Source organism: Alligator sinensis, unplaced genomic scaffold, assembly GCF_000455745.1.
Source record: "Alligator sinensis unplaced genomic scaffold, ASM45574v1 scaffold611_2, whole genome shotgun sequence".
Taxonomy (NCBI): Eukaryota; Metazoa; Chordata; order Crocodylia; family Alligatoridae; genus Alligator; species Alligator sinensis.
This window is the reverse complement of record NW_005841869.1, coordinates 3,090,654-3,103,756: the sequence shown is the minus strand read 5'-3', so window position 1 is coordinate 3,103,756 and position 13,103 is coordinate 3,090,654. Positions and strand designations below refer to the sequence as shown.

Here is a 13,103-nt window from a genome sequence, read left to right as displayed (position 1 = left end):
GGCAGGGGATGGATGGACACTGTCTTCTTCACTGGAAAAAGTATCCAAAGCGCTGCCTTGGGAAACACAGGCCCTTTGTGTGCAACAACAACGCCCCATTCTTCGGGGCATCGTTTTGTTAAACTTTTGTGCCCGGGCTGGGCGAGAGTCTCGCCTGGCGGAGGAAAACCGGCACTGATAAGAAGAACAGCGAGCTTGTGAAAGGAGCTGTCTTGTCTGGGAGCCAGCCCAGGGACGAGCGTGAAAACGGAGGCTCCCGGCACCGCAGTGACTCGCGAGGTTGCCTGTCACGGGGTTGGGAACGGAGGCCAGGAGCCGTTTGCAGGTCTCGTGTTATCAGGCCGGTTGCAGGTTTTCGTGTCAGCGGCTCGCTTTAGCCGCCGGCACTTTCCACTAGTGCGTCTCCATGTCTGCCTGGGCGGTGGACCCGGCTCAGGGTGGGCTGCGGCAAGACCAGGGGTCGCAGGTCGTGTGAGCTGAGGTGTTTGTCTGGGGGGCTGGGGTCAGGGGCTGGTGCCCGTTCCCTGGCCGGAGGAGCAGTGTTACAGGCGCCGTGCCGAGAGTCAGCATCTGCACATCTGGGAGCGCCGGGGTGGGCGAGACCCCGTGCGGGCGATCAGCAATAGCGCGCGGCTCTGCCCCTGGCAGCAGTCTGACGGCGCTGAACTAACTCCTATTACAGTCATTCCTAATCCCTGTTCCTATTACACCATTTCCAGCTGGCCATCTGACCAGTCACCCCGCGCTGGGCTGGAACGGGGCAGACAAGGGGGTCCCGAGAGATCACGGGCACGAGCGAGTGCAGCAGCATTGAGCTCGGGCCCCATCACACCCAGGTGCTCTGCCTGTCCTGCACACTTGCTGTCCATGCCGGGATAGCGAGCCATGGGAATGCAGGAATGGAGGGGAAGCTGGACAGGACAGGGGAGAGGCCTCCAGGACCCAGTTTGGCCCCTCGGCACGGCTTGCGGGCCCGGGGCTCTGACGGCTGCGTTGTGCATTGCTCCAGGTGGGCGACCAGATGAAACTGCTGCAGAACTGCTGGAGCGAGCTGCTGGTGTTCGACCACATCTACAGGCAGGTGCAGCACGGCAAGGAGCACAGCCTGCTGCTCGTCACCGGCCAGGAGGTAACAGCGTGCCGGGAAATGCCCCCTGCCCTGCTCCCCACAGCCCCTGGGCGCTCCTGCGGCTAGTCCTGTCGCGCCTGGGGACTGCCCAGACCTGGGGGACGTGGGGCCAGCCCCATCCCAGCGTGTCTCGCAGTCGTCTGACTGCCAGCTTGCTGCCAGGTTTGCAGATGCTCTTTTGCTCTGATTTTTTTCTTGCTTTCATATTTTTGGAAGCTGATGGAGATCAGGGCTGCCACTTCCTGCCGTGCTAGTGGGATCCGGTCCCCTGCTTTCCCTGTATAGCACCCACTTCTGCCACGGTCAGACCCTGGGCTAGATGGGCCGCTGGTCTGACCCAGCACGGCACTGCTTCTGCCCTCCTGTTCTCCTCCCCTGGCTAGAAAGCCCCGTCTTGGATCACAGGAGGCCAGGTTTGCCCGCAGGCTACTGGCCTGCAATGAAACGTTTCCCATCCCCTGACGTCTCTGAGCACCGGTGTCAGGACGACGGTAGCACAGCCCTGCCTTGCATTTTACAGCCGGGAGCAGGGGCCCGGAGGCTGAGGGGCTGGTGTCCACACTAGGAACCAAACCCAGGGCTGGTAGGCGAGTCCAAGCCCCAGACCTGTCCCACGCCGGGCTCTCTGCGAGGGTGCTGGGGGCACGAGCAGCCCCTTGGCTTCTCGGGGTGCCAGTCCAGGCTGTGACACCGTGGGCACGTCTGAGCTGAGCTCTGCAGGAAAGGAGCCTTTATGGACCCAGCTGCAGCCCCTGGTCCCAGACACATCCCCGCTCCCAGCTGCGAGCCTGCCTCGCTCGGAGAAAACGGGTGACTTTTGTCTTACTTCTGCCGAGAGCCCCTCCCTCCCGCTGCCCCTCCTTCCCGCCTCCTCCGGATCGGGGCTGACCCGGGCAGGGGACCGCGGCGTTGTTTTTGCTGGGTCCCGGATTGTTTATGCAGCGAGGCAGAAACAACGGCTTGCAGATAGACCCAAACTGTCCGCAAGGCCCCGGCAGCCGGGGAGGGTTCCTGGGTTTGCAGCGAGATGTTTCTCAGCAGAAACATCAACAGCCGTGTCTGTATTTACAGAAGCCGGGTGTGAGAACCAGCCAGGCCTGCCCGGGGCGGAGATGCCACGGGCAGCGCCAGCGCACTGCCGCCTGCCCCCACCGTGGCACCTCCTGTTTGCAGCAACGATCGAAGCGTAGCGGGGGGCACCTCCTGTTTGCAGCAACGATCGAAGCGTAGCGGGGGGCGGCTCCCGGGTTCCCCACGGCGGGCGGAGGGGGCCGCTTGGGCTGGTGCACCTAGCTCCTCCGTTGTGCACCCCACGTTCGCCCAGCCCTCTGAGCAGACACCCCCGGGGCTGACTGGGGCTGCAATTGAAACCCCCTGAGAATCCAGCTGTAGCAATGGTGGGATCCGGCCCCCATTCCTCCGGTGTCTGACGGATGTGGGGAGCACACCCCGAGCCTGGAGCAGGTCCACTCATTTGGGTGCCCTGCGTTGGCCCATGGGTGCTGCTGCAACCACTGAGCCCCGCTGCCTCCCTGTGCTCCCAGGTGGACCTGTCAACCGTGGCGGTGCAAGCGGGCTCCATCCTGAACAACCTGGTCCTGCGCGCCCAGGAGCTCGTCCTGCATATGCACTCCCTCCAGGTCGACCGGCAGGAGTTCGTCTGCCTCAAGTTCCTGATACTCTTCAGTCTCGGTGAGTGTCTCGGTGTGCGGGGCCGGATGGCGGGTGGGGGGCTGGACGGCACGGGCTTGCCCCGGGCTCCCGGCGGTGGGTGGAGAGCCAGCGACCTTCCTCTCTCCAGCCACGCTCGCTAGGGCTGCCGGGAGCCGAAGCGCCAGCATTCACCGGGCAAAATGCTTTGTAAAGGGAAAAAAAGATTTGTCACTTCATAAGGAACAAGGAGAAATATGGGCTCCTCTCTGTGGCGGGGCAGCACCTCTGCTTCGGGGGGCTCCGGGCAGGGTTCGGGCCCCCAGGTCCCACGGGGCTTGATGGCGCGAGACCCTGTGGCTATGGATGACCCGTGTCCTGAAACACGGGACTCCCGGCTCCGGCTCATGGGTGGGGGCAGCAGCGAGACCCCACGGGGGAGCAGGGCTGCGGCGTGGGAGTAGCCGTGTCCATGCACGCCACGGGGGGATGCCTCGTGCCCCCGAGCCGGCACCGGCACCGGCAGGGGAGCATTGGCATGGGGCGATGGCGTCACCGGGGAAGTGCCACATGGCCGAGGGAGCAGGCGAGATCCCACCTGGTGCCGAGCGGCCGGAGGGCTATTTTGGTAACGAGGCTGTTGCCCGGGGCAGCGGAACGAGCCGGCTGATAGGGCTCTGCAAAACACCCGTGTTGACAATCCCCGAGGAGGCGCGGGCCCTATCTGGCTGCATTTGCGTCAGAGCCAGGACGGGCAGCCCGGGCATCCATCTCATGCCCGGTGCCCGCCCCGCGGTCTGCGGTCCGGCAGCGCGGCCCGACCCGCGCAGTCGCTCCTCGCCTAGACACAATATCCGTGGCGGCGGGGAGGGGGGCTGTCCCCACGAGTCCCGGGCTCGCTCGTGCAGCCCGGGTGGTTACCATAGCAATGCGCGTGGACGGGAGCCGGCGCGGGCAGCCGGCGCCGTGGCGGCCCGGCTGAGCAGCTGCTATTGATCTGGGAAGTTTCTTTTTGCAGGTGTCTAATTATCGCCTTGCCACGGGCCCATCACGAGGCGCAGGGAGCGGGCAGGGGCCGGGGCCGCGCTGCCTTCCCCCCGCCGGGACCCGCTCGGTTGGGGGGGTCGAGGCTTTTATGTTCCCGAAGCCACGTTGGGGTCGGCGAGAGGGGGCCGGTCTGGACCTCCGCGTGGCTGGCGCTCCTCTGTGTGTGGGGCACCACTGGGCACCGTCAAGGGCTCTTGGAGAGCCAGCATCGTCTGCGTGGCTTGGGGCTCCTTGCCGCCTTCCTCCCGCTCATTCCCTCCAGCCCAGGACTTCTCCCCACTCCTTTCTCATCCCCTCCATCTCTTTCTCCTTCCTCCTTGCACCCTGGCCTGTCTTCCCCCTTCCTTGAGCAGCCCGCACCTGGCCGTGTCCGTGCCTCGGGGCCTCCACGTCACGTTTCCTTTGCTGCGTGGGCCCCGCCTTGGGGCTCCTTGCCGCCTTCCTCCCGCTCATTCCCTCCAGCCCAGGACTTCTCCCCACTCCTTTCTCATCCCCTCCATCTCTTTCTCCTTCCTCCTTGCACCCTGGCCTGTCTTCCCCCTTCCTTGAGCAGCCCGCACCTGGCCGTGTCCGTGCCTCGGGGCCTCCACGTCACGTTTCCTTTGCTGCGTGGGCCCCGCGCGTGATGTTGGATGGCCCCGGCGGGCCCCTGGGTGCCCGCCGGAGGGTCTCATGGTGCTCGCTTACGCTGGGACCTCCTGTTGTCACCTGCCCCATCAGGTAAATCAGCATCTTAATGCAAGAGCTGCTGATGGAGAGAGAGCGCACAGGTCTCACGTTGGCCCACGAGGCTGTAGTCCTTCCCCTCTAGGCCTGCGGTGCCTTGTGTGGCCTCCTGGGATATGCGAGGGCCTTCGGGGACAGGTGTGTTTGGGGGGAAAGAAAGGAATGAGTGAAAACTAAGATTTGTAAGAGTCTTGCGGTTTCGTGTCCCAAGGGGCTGATTTTCTAGGGAACCGGGGCTTGCACTTTGTGGACATCCAGCCCCTCTGTGGGTCCCAGATTGTCACCCCAGACTTGACCGGCCATTGCGTCCATCAAAGCCTCTTCTCTTTGCAGAGGTCGACCTGGGCCCCTGCCCCCAGGGCACTCTTGGTGTCCAGCCAGAGGCAGCTTTATAGTGCAGTCGGATCCCGGGTGTATTCATCATATCCTAATTGTCTTCCGGCAGCGTCAGGGGCCCTGGCCGTGTGCCAGGATCCCAGGGATGGTTAGGAGCTGCCCACCTGAGCAGGCCACTTGCCTGCCGGAGACGGCGAAGGCAGGGCCCTCCGGTCTGGAGGGAGGGGACGGCTCTTAGAAACGCTCTGCAGGTTTGACTCGCTCGGTCCCAAACGGCCCGCAGCGCTCCGAGGGGGAGTCCGCGTCCTCCCTCGAATGACGGGGAACCAGCCAGGGCTTGAACACACACCTGGGGGCACCTTGCATCACGTGTGATGTCCGGGGCTTGCCGGCCTCCCTGGCTCTTCCTGGCAGCTCACGTGCAGGCTTCCCCACGGCTTGCACCGTGCGAGCGCTGGGGCTTGCAGGGCCCGTCCTCGGGGCCTGCCGGGCTGCATCTAGGCGGAGGCGTTCGGCGGTACGACTGTTTATAGCGTCTTGTTGTGCCCTGATGGATTCTCCAAATCGCTCGTGAAACCTTTAATGTCCCTGTGTGAAGCAGTCTGACCACAGCGGAGGTGGGGGCCAGGCTGAGCGTTTTCAGAGAAACCCAAGAGACTTAGGCACTCGACTCCAGGGATGTTTTCTAGCTCTCTGAGGCCCCTTGTGCAGCCACAGTCACAGCCACGGCTGGTGGACTAGTAATTAGTTGTTTTCCGTGGGATATTTTTTACAGAGGTGAGCTTGGCAGGGCTGTTTGGCAGGCCAAGGCTTTTCCAGCGTGGCTGATGAGCATTTGCTCTCTTCTCTCCTCTCTCTGCACGTGTGAAGCGCCGACGGTCAGGTACGCTGCGTACGTACCACGTGCCGTCACCGGGTGGACGTGGCAGCCCCTGCAAGGCGGTGAGAAGGAGCTGGCCCTGGCACAGAGAGCCCATACCAAACCTTCCCCAGCCGTTGTTTCCTCTTTCAAAAAAAGCTGCTTTAAAGTCCAAGGAAATTAAATAAGATAATCTGCTGGTTAAACAGTGATAAGGCTGAGGCACAAACAGTGCCCGGCTTGCAAAATAGGAGGGCGGGTGGCTGGGGGTGGTAGAGCCACTGCCAGTTTGGGGGAAGAGAGGCGGGAGGTGGTGGCATTTCGGCTCTGCTATTCATAGCCCCTCTGCGGCGAGGTCCCCACGGCGCGTGGATGCCCTTCGCTGCACGGGCATTCCCACCGAAACCCCTGTCGGCAAAGCGCGGGAGCCGCCCGGAGCTGGCCGCACGTTCAAATCTCGCCTCCGTGGCATTTTTGGAGCGGCAGGGAGGGGCAGGAGATGGGCTGCACATCCCCGCCTGTCACTCTTCCCCAGCCCGCCCGAGCGTCTCCGTAATGCAGAGCCCCTTGGAATAATTTGCCCTTCGCAGGCTCAGCTGTAGAGGACGGGACTGCGTATTATGTGTGGGATGTAATTGCCTTTAACAAGAGAATTTCCACATTTACCACTCTGCCACAGCACAATCAAAGCCAAGCCATGCACACAAGAGCCTGCCATTTGAGTTCTAAATAGATTTCTCTCCTGAGCAGGTAAAGAGGTTTAATTAAAATTAGGACTTCTCAAAATAGCAATATTTATGAGGATGGCACAGGTTAGCTTTGTTCTACAGAAGGGCTTAATAGAGCCTTAATGGATTGACCTATCATTCGATTTCATGACTTACATTCATGAAGCAGCTACTCTTGGGGAGGGGAGGAAGAGAGGCTTTTATAGCCCACATTCCCTTAAGCGTTTGCAATTTATCAGCAGCTTCTCCCAAACAAAAGGAGCTGTGAATAGGAAGAACACTTGAGGGCATAGAAATAATCCCAGGCATATCTGTATGTGTGATGGGCTGCTTTGTCACAGGACAGAGTCTTTGCAACTGCTGCAGTGTCTCTAAATGAAGTGAGTCAATGTTATTTGGACAACATTCTTTATTCTTTGCAGGAATGAAAAGATTATTCAAATATTCAATTAAACCGTGAATAGGGTCTTTCTGAGAACCAGGTGAGTTCATCAAGTAGAACTAGCTATTGTTGAGCCAACTCAGGGTGTAGGTTTGACATTTATCAATATAACTTCATTTTTTATGACATTCACAATAACCTTATGCAGATAAAGAGATTTCATAACAACGAGCTCGCGCAGAGCAGAGACAGCCACGCTCAGAGCAGATGTGCCGCGGGAGGGGAAGGACAGGTTGGATCGGGTACGGCGCGTGCACACCAGCTGCTGTGAGCCGTCCAGCTCGGAGGTGGGAAAAGGCCCGGCGAGTCATGCTGTTGCCCAGCCCTGCGCCGGCCCATCGGTGCTCCCTGTGCCAAGCTCTCCCGGGCTTTGTGCAGAGGCGTTGGGTGATGGGGCTCGCACCGCTCCCTGGCAGGGTTTTTGCAAACATCTAGTTGGTCTAATAAAAGAGATCACCTCTGCCCCTAGTTTGGATTCCCTCGCAGGGACCCAGCGAGCACCAGGCTTCCCTGCTCGCACTCGTGCCTGTGCTAAGCAGGCAGCAACGTGAATGGCGTGGCAACACCTGCTTCGCCGAGCCGGGACTCGGGCTGATTGGCGCGCCAGTCCGGTTCCCCCTCTTAGACGGGGAGTAGGTGCCGGTTGAAGCCAAGTCCGTCTGAGCAGGCCCTGGGCGCCCGGCTGGAGCGAGGCAGGGCGGTTGTGGGCAGTCCCTCACCTGGTTTTCCTCCCAGGTGACAGCCCCATGGCGGGTGCTTTGCTACGGTCCAGGGGCACTGCCTGCTGCCCTCCACCTTTCCTCCGCAGACCGTCCAGGCCACGCGCCTGACTCAAATAGCATTGACACAGAGCCCCGCGGACACGCTCTGCCTGATTCAGCCCGGCCCCGGAGTCACGCCGTCCAGTGACTCAGGCCCGCGGCTCCGGGAACGTGCGCATCCCCCGCGCAGGCTGCCGGGTGTCTGTTTGGGTTGGTCAGGTACTCTCTGACCTGCCTCTTATCATCCGGGCTCCACCGCCTCTTCCAAACCTCGCTTTGCTCGGCTTGCTCGAGGGTCCGGGAAGGAGCTTGGCGGACTGTGCATTTCACCACCGCCTCCTCGCTGTCTCTGCTCTCGAGGCCTCGTCACCGCTGCTTTTCTTTCTGACCTGTGCTTAGGAAGCTGTAATGCATCTGGATGGAGCAAAAACTCCTGATCTTCCATCGTTGTAAGGTCATCTGTAGTCTTTGGGGCAAATCTGCCCCCTCCCTGCCCCACTGCAGTGAGCACAGTTATCCTCGGGTGGGATTTGTGCCCGTCTTGCATGGTGTCTCCTTGCTCGGTTTCTTGCCCCGGATGATTTCCGTGAGCAATCCCCTTTCGCACGGAGGTGTGAGCTCTGCAGAGGAGCCTGTCCTCTTCCAGGGACCCCTCGAGCCTTTACGTTTTATCACGGGCAGAGCTATCACCTGTTGGCCCAAGCCCTTCAAACCACCGCGCTCAAAGCTCAGGCCCAACTCCGACTCTTCCCAGGGCTCAGATTTGATGACTTTGAGCTGAAATCTCTGACCTGAACTGGGACCCAGAGGGAGGGGTTTGGTGCAGCCGGCGGCTACGTGCGCGCACAGACAACAGCTTTGTTATCAGGCAAAATGGCGATTGTTGCTGCAACTCTATCTAGTACAGTAAATCTGCTAAAGCCGGTAGCCCCAAATGTTTTCGGCGAGGATGTTTAGAGCAAGGTCTCTTGGAAGTGGGGTCTGAGATACAATCCTTGCGGTGTTTACGTGGTATCCAAAAACAAGCAGGCATATATAGTGTCGCTTTACCGAAGCCACGGGAGCAAGGGGCTGGTTTGACCGTGTTACACGGCTCGAAAAGCTGGGATTTATTTAGCCAAAGGAAAATGGAAAATGTGAGTGTTGCTGGCTGGAAGGCACGGCGATAGCATCCTGCCACCTACTGGGAACTGCAAAGGCGTTCAAGAGCAGTGTGTAAAGGGCAGCAAGCAGGAGGTTGCATGGACACGCGCGTGAACTAAACCGTCCTGCACGCTGACCCGGGAGCTCAGTGCAGTCACGGGAATAAAGTGCCCTGTGTTGCTCTGTGCTCCTTCAGGGCTCTGACTTGGGATAACCCCCCGAGGGACCGGTGATACTGGGCGGTGGCCGTGCCCCTGGGTCTGCATCTTACCTGGAAGGTGGCTCTCCCACCGGGCACCCTGCACTGGCCCATGAGGCTTCGCAGGGGTGGAGATGGGAAGGAGAGGTCAGCACAGCTCGGCTTTTCAGGTCACAGCCCGGGCGGGAGAGCGCAGGGCAGGGAAGCCTGTGGCGGCTGAGACGTCCCTGCCCACTTGGCAATGGCTTGCTCCGCAGACGGGGCTGCCTGTGGCGTGTCCACTGCACCAAAGGGCTGGCTCTGATGGGGGCAAAGCAGAGCCGGTGGGTTGCTTTGTGCTCTCTGCTCTTGCATGCAGGGGATGCTTTGCTGGAGTCTTCCCTCGGTGGCTGCAGCATGGCCACGTCCATTCAAATCCTTGGGCAGAGTTTAGGGCTAGACTCAGTGCTCCTGCTGCAGGATGCATCCCTCCCGGGAGCTGGGGCTCTGCCAGGTCCAGGCAATGGCAGGACACGGGGGCATTGTTTAGACCCTGGCGCTGTGCGGAGGATTGGGGTTGCCACATCTGCTGAGCTCTGTTCCTACATCGGGAACCTGCGGTGCATGGGGCAGTTAAGCCCTCCTAGACGTTCAGACGTCGGCGGGATCTGGCGTGTCTGAGCTGTTAGAAGCGCGCCAGTTCTCAGCTCTGCAAGCCTCCCGACGAGGCAGCTGCTCTGCTCTGCTCCCCCGACTCTGGCTGTACCCAGACGACCCCCGTGCCCTGGTGGAAATCCCCACCACCCAGGCTCAAGACCCATTATTTCCATTGCAATGGCATCTCGGGGAAGTACAGGGAGGTCCTTCTATCCTGGGCATGAAACCAGGTCATAAGTCAGGGCTGCCTGTAGGAGGGAACAGGGATTTCCTTGCTGGGGGCACGCTGAGGCCGTTTGGCCAGGCAAGGTCAGGCGTGCATGCGTCCCGCAGCCGCTGCTCAATACCTGCTAGCAAAGTCCCCAGGCAGGCAGCGCAGGGACGTCTCTGGGTTCGTCTGGGTATGTCGCTGCTCGGGCTCCCTCCAGCAGTGACCGGGCCCTGTGTTCCCGTTGCAGATGTGAAATACCTGGAGAACCACAGCCTGGCCAAGGACGCGCAGGAGAAGGCCAACGCGGCGCTGCTGGAGTACACGGTGTGCCACTACCCGCACGCCACGGACAAGTTCCGGCAGCTCCTGCTGCGGCTGGCCGAGATCCGGGCCCTGAGCATGCAGGCCGAGGAGTACCTGTACCACAAGCACCTGAGCGGGGAGGTGCCCTGCAACAACCTCCTCATCGAAATGCTCCACGCCAAGCGGACTTGAGCGCGGCCTCCAGGCGACAGACTGCAGCGGTGGCGCCCGCTGCGGGCACCGAGGGCTGGCCGGCCCCGTGCCCCAGCTTTGCTATTGAAACTGGACTCTTGGGAAGTTTCAGAGGATTTATTTTAATATACAGGAACTCTGGTTTCACAGCTCTGCCACCGCCCTGTCCTGTCCTGTGCGGGCTGACCCGCCGAAGACCTGCCTCTCACCTGGCAGCAAGCTCCCCTCCCAGCCACTGGCTTCGCCCGCAGCGGGGAAGGGCTGGGGGCGCCCTTAGCTATGGCTTGTCTCTTATTTATGTTCCTTTCAAGCTGCCTTTTCTTAGGAGGGACCTGCCCCCAGCCCCTCTGCCTGCTAATGTGAAGCGTCTTGGGGATGCCTCCTCCCGTGGCAAGGGGAAGGGCTCCGTGGCCAGCTTGCCTCCTCAGAGACGGCACTCGGCTCTGCTCGGTGGGGTGGAGCATTTGGGGAGCAAGAAGTCAGGGCTGGGGGTCAGCAGCAGGAGGGCGATGGAGGCAAAGGGTGCTATGCGGGGAGCTGGCCACCCAGCACGAGCATCCTGCTCCTGCCCTCTGTTTGGGAGGGAGCAGACAGCCAGGCTCGCCTCCGCCGGGGGGGTCTGCACTGCAGCTGTCCCCCTCCGCCGGGGCGACCCTGCCCTGCCACCACGGTGCCACGGCAGTGTGGCTGTGCAAGCCTGCCAGCCCACGGGTCCAGCTGGGGGGTGGGCAGGTCTTGCCGCAGAGTAAAGGGGAAAAGGCTGGAGGTGAGGAGGGGTGAGCGAGCAACGGGACGACAGATGGGGCAGTGCCAGCAGTCGGCCAACAGCCAGCGTTAGATAACACACGGGCTCTGCCTCCGGGCACGCTTGGCCTGGTGTGCCAGAGTGGGGGTGCTCTCCTCCCCAAGGAGCTGATCCTGCTTGGGTAGCGCGCCGTGATGCCAGGGTGGCACCTCGGAGCTGCTACCACCCCCAGTGCCGATCCCCGTGGGTCTGTGTGGGCCCCAGGGAGCAAAGCCTTTGGGGAGGGGATGCTCCAGCAGCGCGGGTCTCCCCTTAACCCATGCCTTGAATTTCCGTGCAGGGTGCCCGGCTCCTGGGAGGGAGAAGCACTAGGAACCAGACCGGGAGCAGGAGGTACCCTGCAGAGGCCGTCTGTCCTCACCACGTGTACCAACAGGCTGGCAGCCTGGTGGCACTGCCCCGGGGACGGAGCGGCAATTACCCTCGGCGGCACTGTCCTACCTGACCCACTGCGGGACCGGGTTGAGCAGCCCCCGGTCCAGCCTCTCCCCCGTGCGCCGGGCTCTGCAGAGCACACGGAAACTCCCCGAGGCACAAGCGAAGAAGGCGCTCGCTCTCCCCTGTGACGTCCGCGCGGGCGCCGGATCTGGGGGTCCAGACCTCCCCTGGCAGACATGCCCCGGGGCTGCTGGAGGGCTGGCCGGCCAGTGCATCCCTGCTCCCCCGGCTAAGACGGAGCAGTCGGCAGCTGTTAGCACCTCCGTGACCGAGCGCGCACCCCTTTGGGGCCAGGCCGCAGGAAGCCCGGATGCTTTTGGCCCCTGGTGCACGAGCCGCCTCTGTGCTCACCAGCGCAGCCCTCCCACGCGGCGAGCGAGGCCGGCCGCGGACATCAGACAGCAGAGCCCCTCTGACCCGAGCACGGCTCCCTCCCTCCCGCCCGTGGCAGCCGCCCAAAGCGCTGCCTTCGGCCCGTCTCCCTTCCAGCACAGGTCCGTCTTCACGGCCGCCGCCACATGCTAGCGCGCCCGCAGCCCTTTCTCAATGCCTTCATGTTAGTGGTGAGTGATGGTCCCTTGTAACCGTTGGTTCCAGTATATCTCCCAACCCAGGCGCTCGCTTCTGGTCTAGGGAGGGCCGGCGGCGCGGTGCGCTCAGGAGCTGGCGCGGCCAGCACGCGCCTCCCTGCAGACCCGGCGGCTAGAAGCAGCTCCTGTCCCGGCCGCTTGTTAGATGCAGAAGAGCATGTTTGTTTCTGCCTTTCAGCCTGTTAGTGCATGTCCCACTCCCGGTCCGTGGTTCGGTTTCACTTCGTGCTTTGTGCAGTTCAAGAGCTGGGATCTGGTTCGGGCGTGAAAAGCTGTTTTATTTTTCAGACAATGAGAAGTGTCCTTAAGTGTCTCTCTCCCTCCTGCGCTCCGGCCGCTGACCCTCTCTGCCCCTGGCAGGAGCTGGCTGTTCCCTTCCTTGTCAGGATCAAACCACTGTAATAAATTTTGCAGTTCACTTCAGCCGAGCGGCTCGTCTGGCTTCTTTGTAAATACCCGATGAGCTGCCCGCAAGCGGGCGCCTGCTGCTCACACCCCCTCGGGCAGCACGGCCGCCCCCCCAAGCAGGGGAGGGCACGGACTGGCACAGAGCTGGGACCTGCCGTGGCGCAGGGCTGGCCGCCGTGCATCCTTACAGGGCGCCCAAAGGCATCGTCCAGCCCCGGTGACACGCGGCAGCCCTCTGGCCTGGATGGAGCCTCCCCAGCCCTGTGGCCGGATCCGTTCCCGTGCTTAATCCTCCTTGGCTGCGAGCGAGTTTTGTCACAGCCTCGTGTGTGCTGGGGACTTGTGCTCAAACACGCGCTCCCTTTGCTCTTCTCCAGCCTCAGCAGCCCCCGGTCTTTCGCCCTCCGGGTTGGACTCTCTCCAGCGTCTTTCCTAACGTCATGCACCGGGCGCTGGGGAGGTCTCGCCAGTCATGCCAGGCTCCAGCTCGCCCAGGGGGG

At 61.9% G+C, this 13,103-nt stretch overlaps 1 protein-coding gene across 1 annotated transcript in view; it reads left to right on the top strand.

Moving 5' to 3' along the window:
* The window catches only part of NR5A1 (nuclear receptor subfamily 5 group A member 1), a 29,089-nt gene extending 17,305 nt beyond the window's left edge, over nucleotides 1-11,784 (top strand). Inside the window, exons 5-7 of the mRNA XM_014526556.2 lie at nucleotides 1,010-1,129; nucleotides 2,674-2,821; nucleotides 10,115-11,784. Of these exons, the coding sequence (XP_014382042.1) occupies nucleotides 1,010-1,129; nucleotides 2,674-2,821; nucleotides 10,115-10,362 (516 nt within the window). The 3' untranslated portion in view covers nucleotides 10,363-11,784. The remainder of the gene's footprint in view (nucleotides 1-1,009; nucleotides 1,130-2,673; nucleotides 2,822-10,114) is intronic.
* The last annotated feature ends 1,319 nt before the right edge of the window (nucleotides 11,785-13,103 follow it).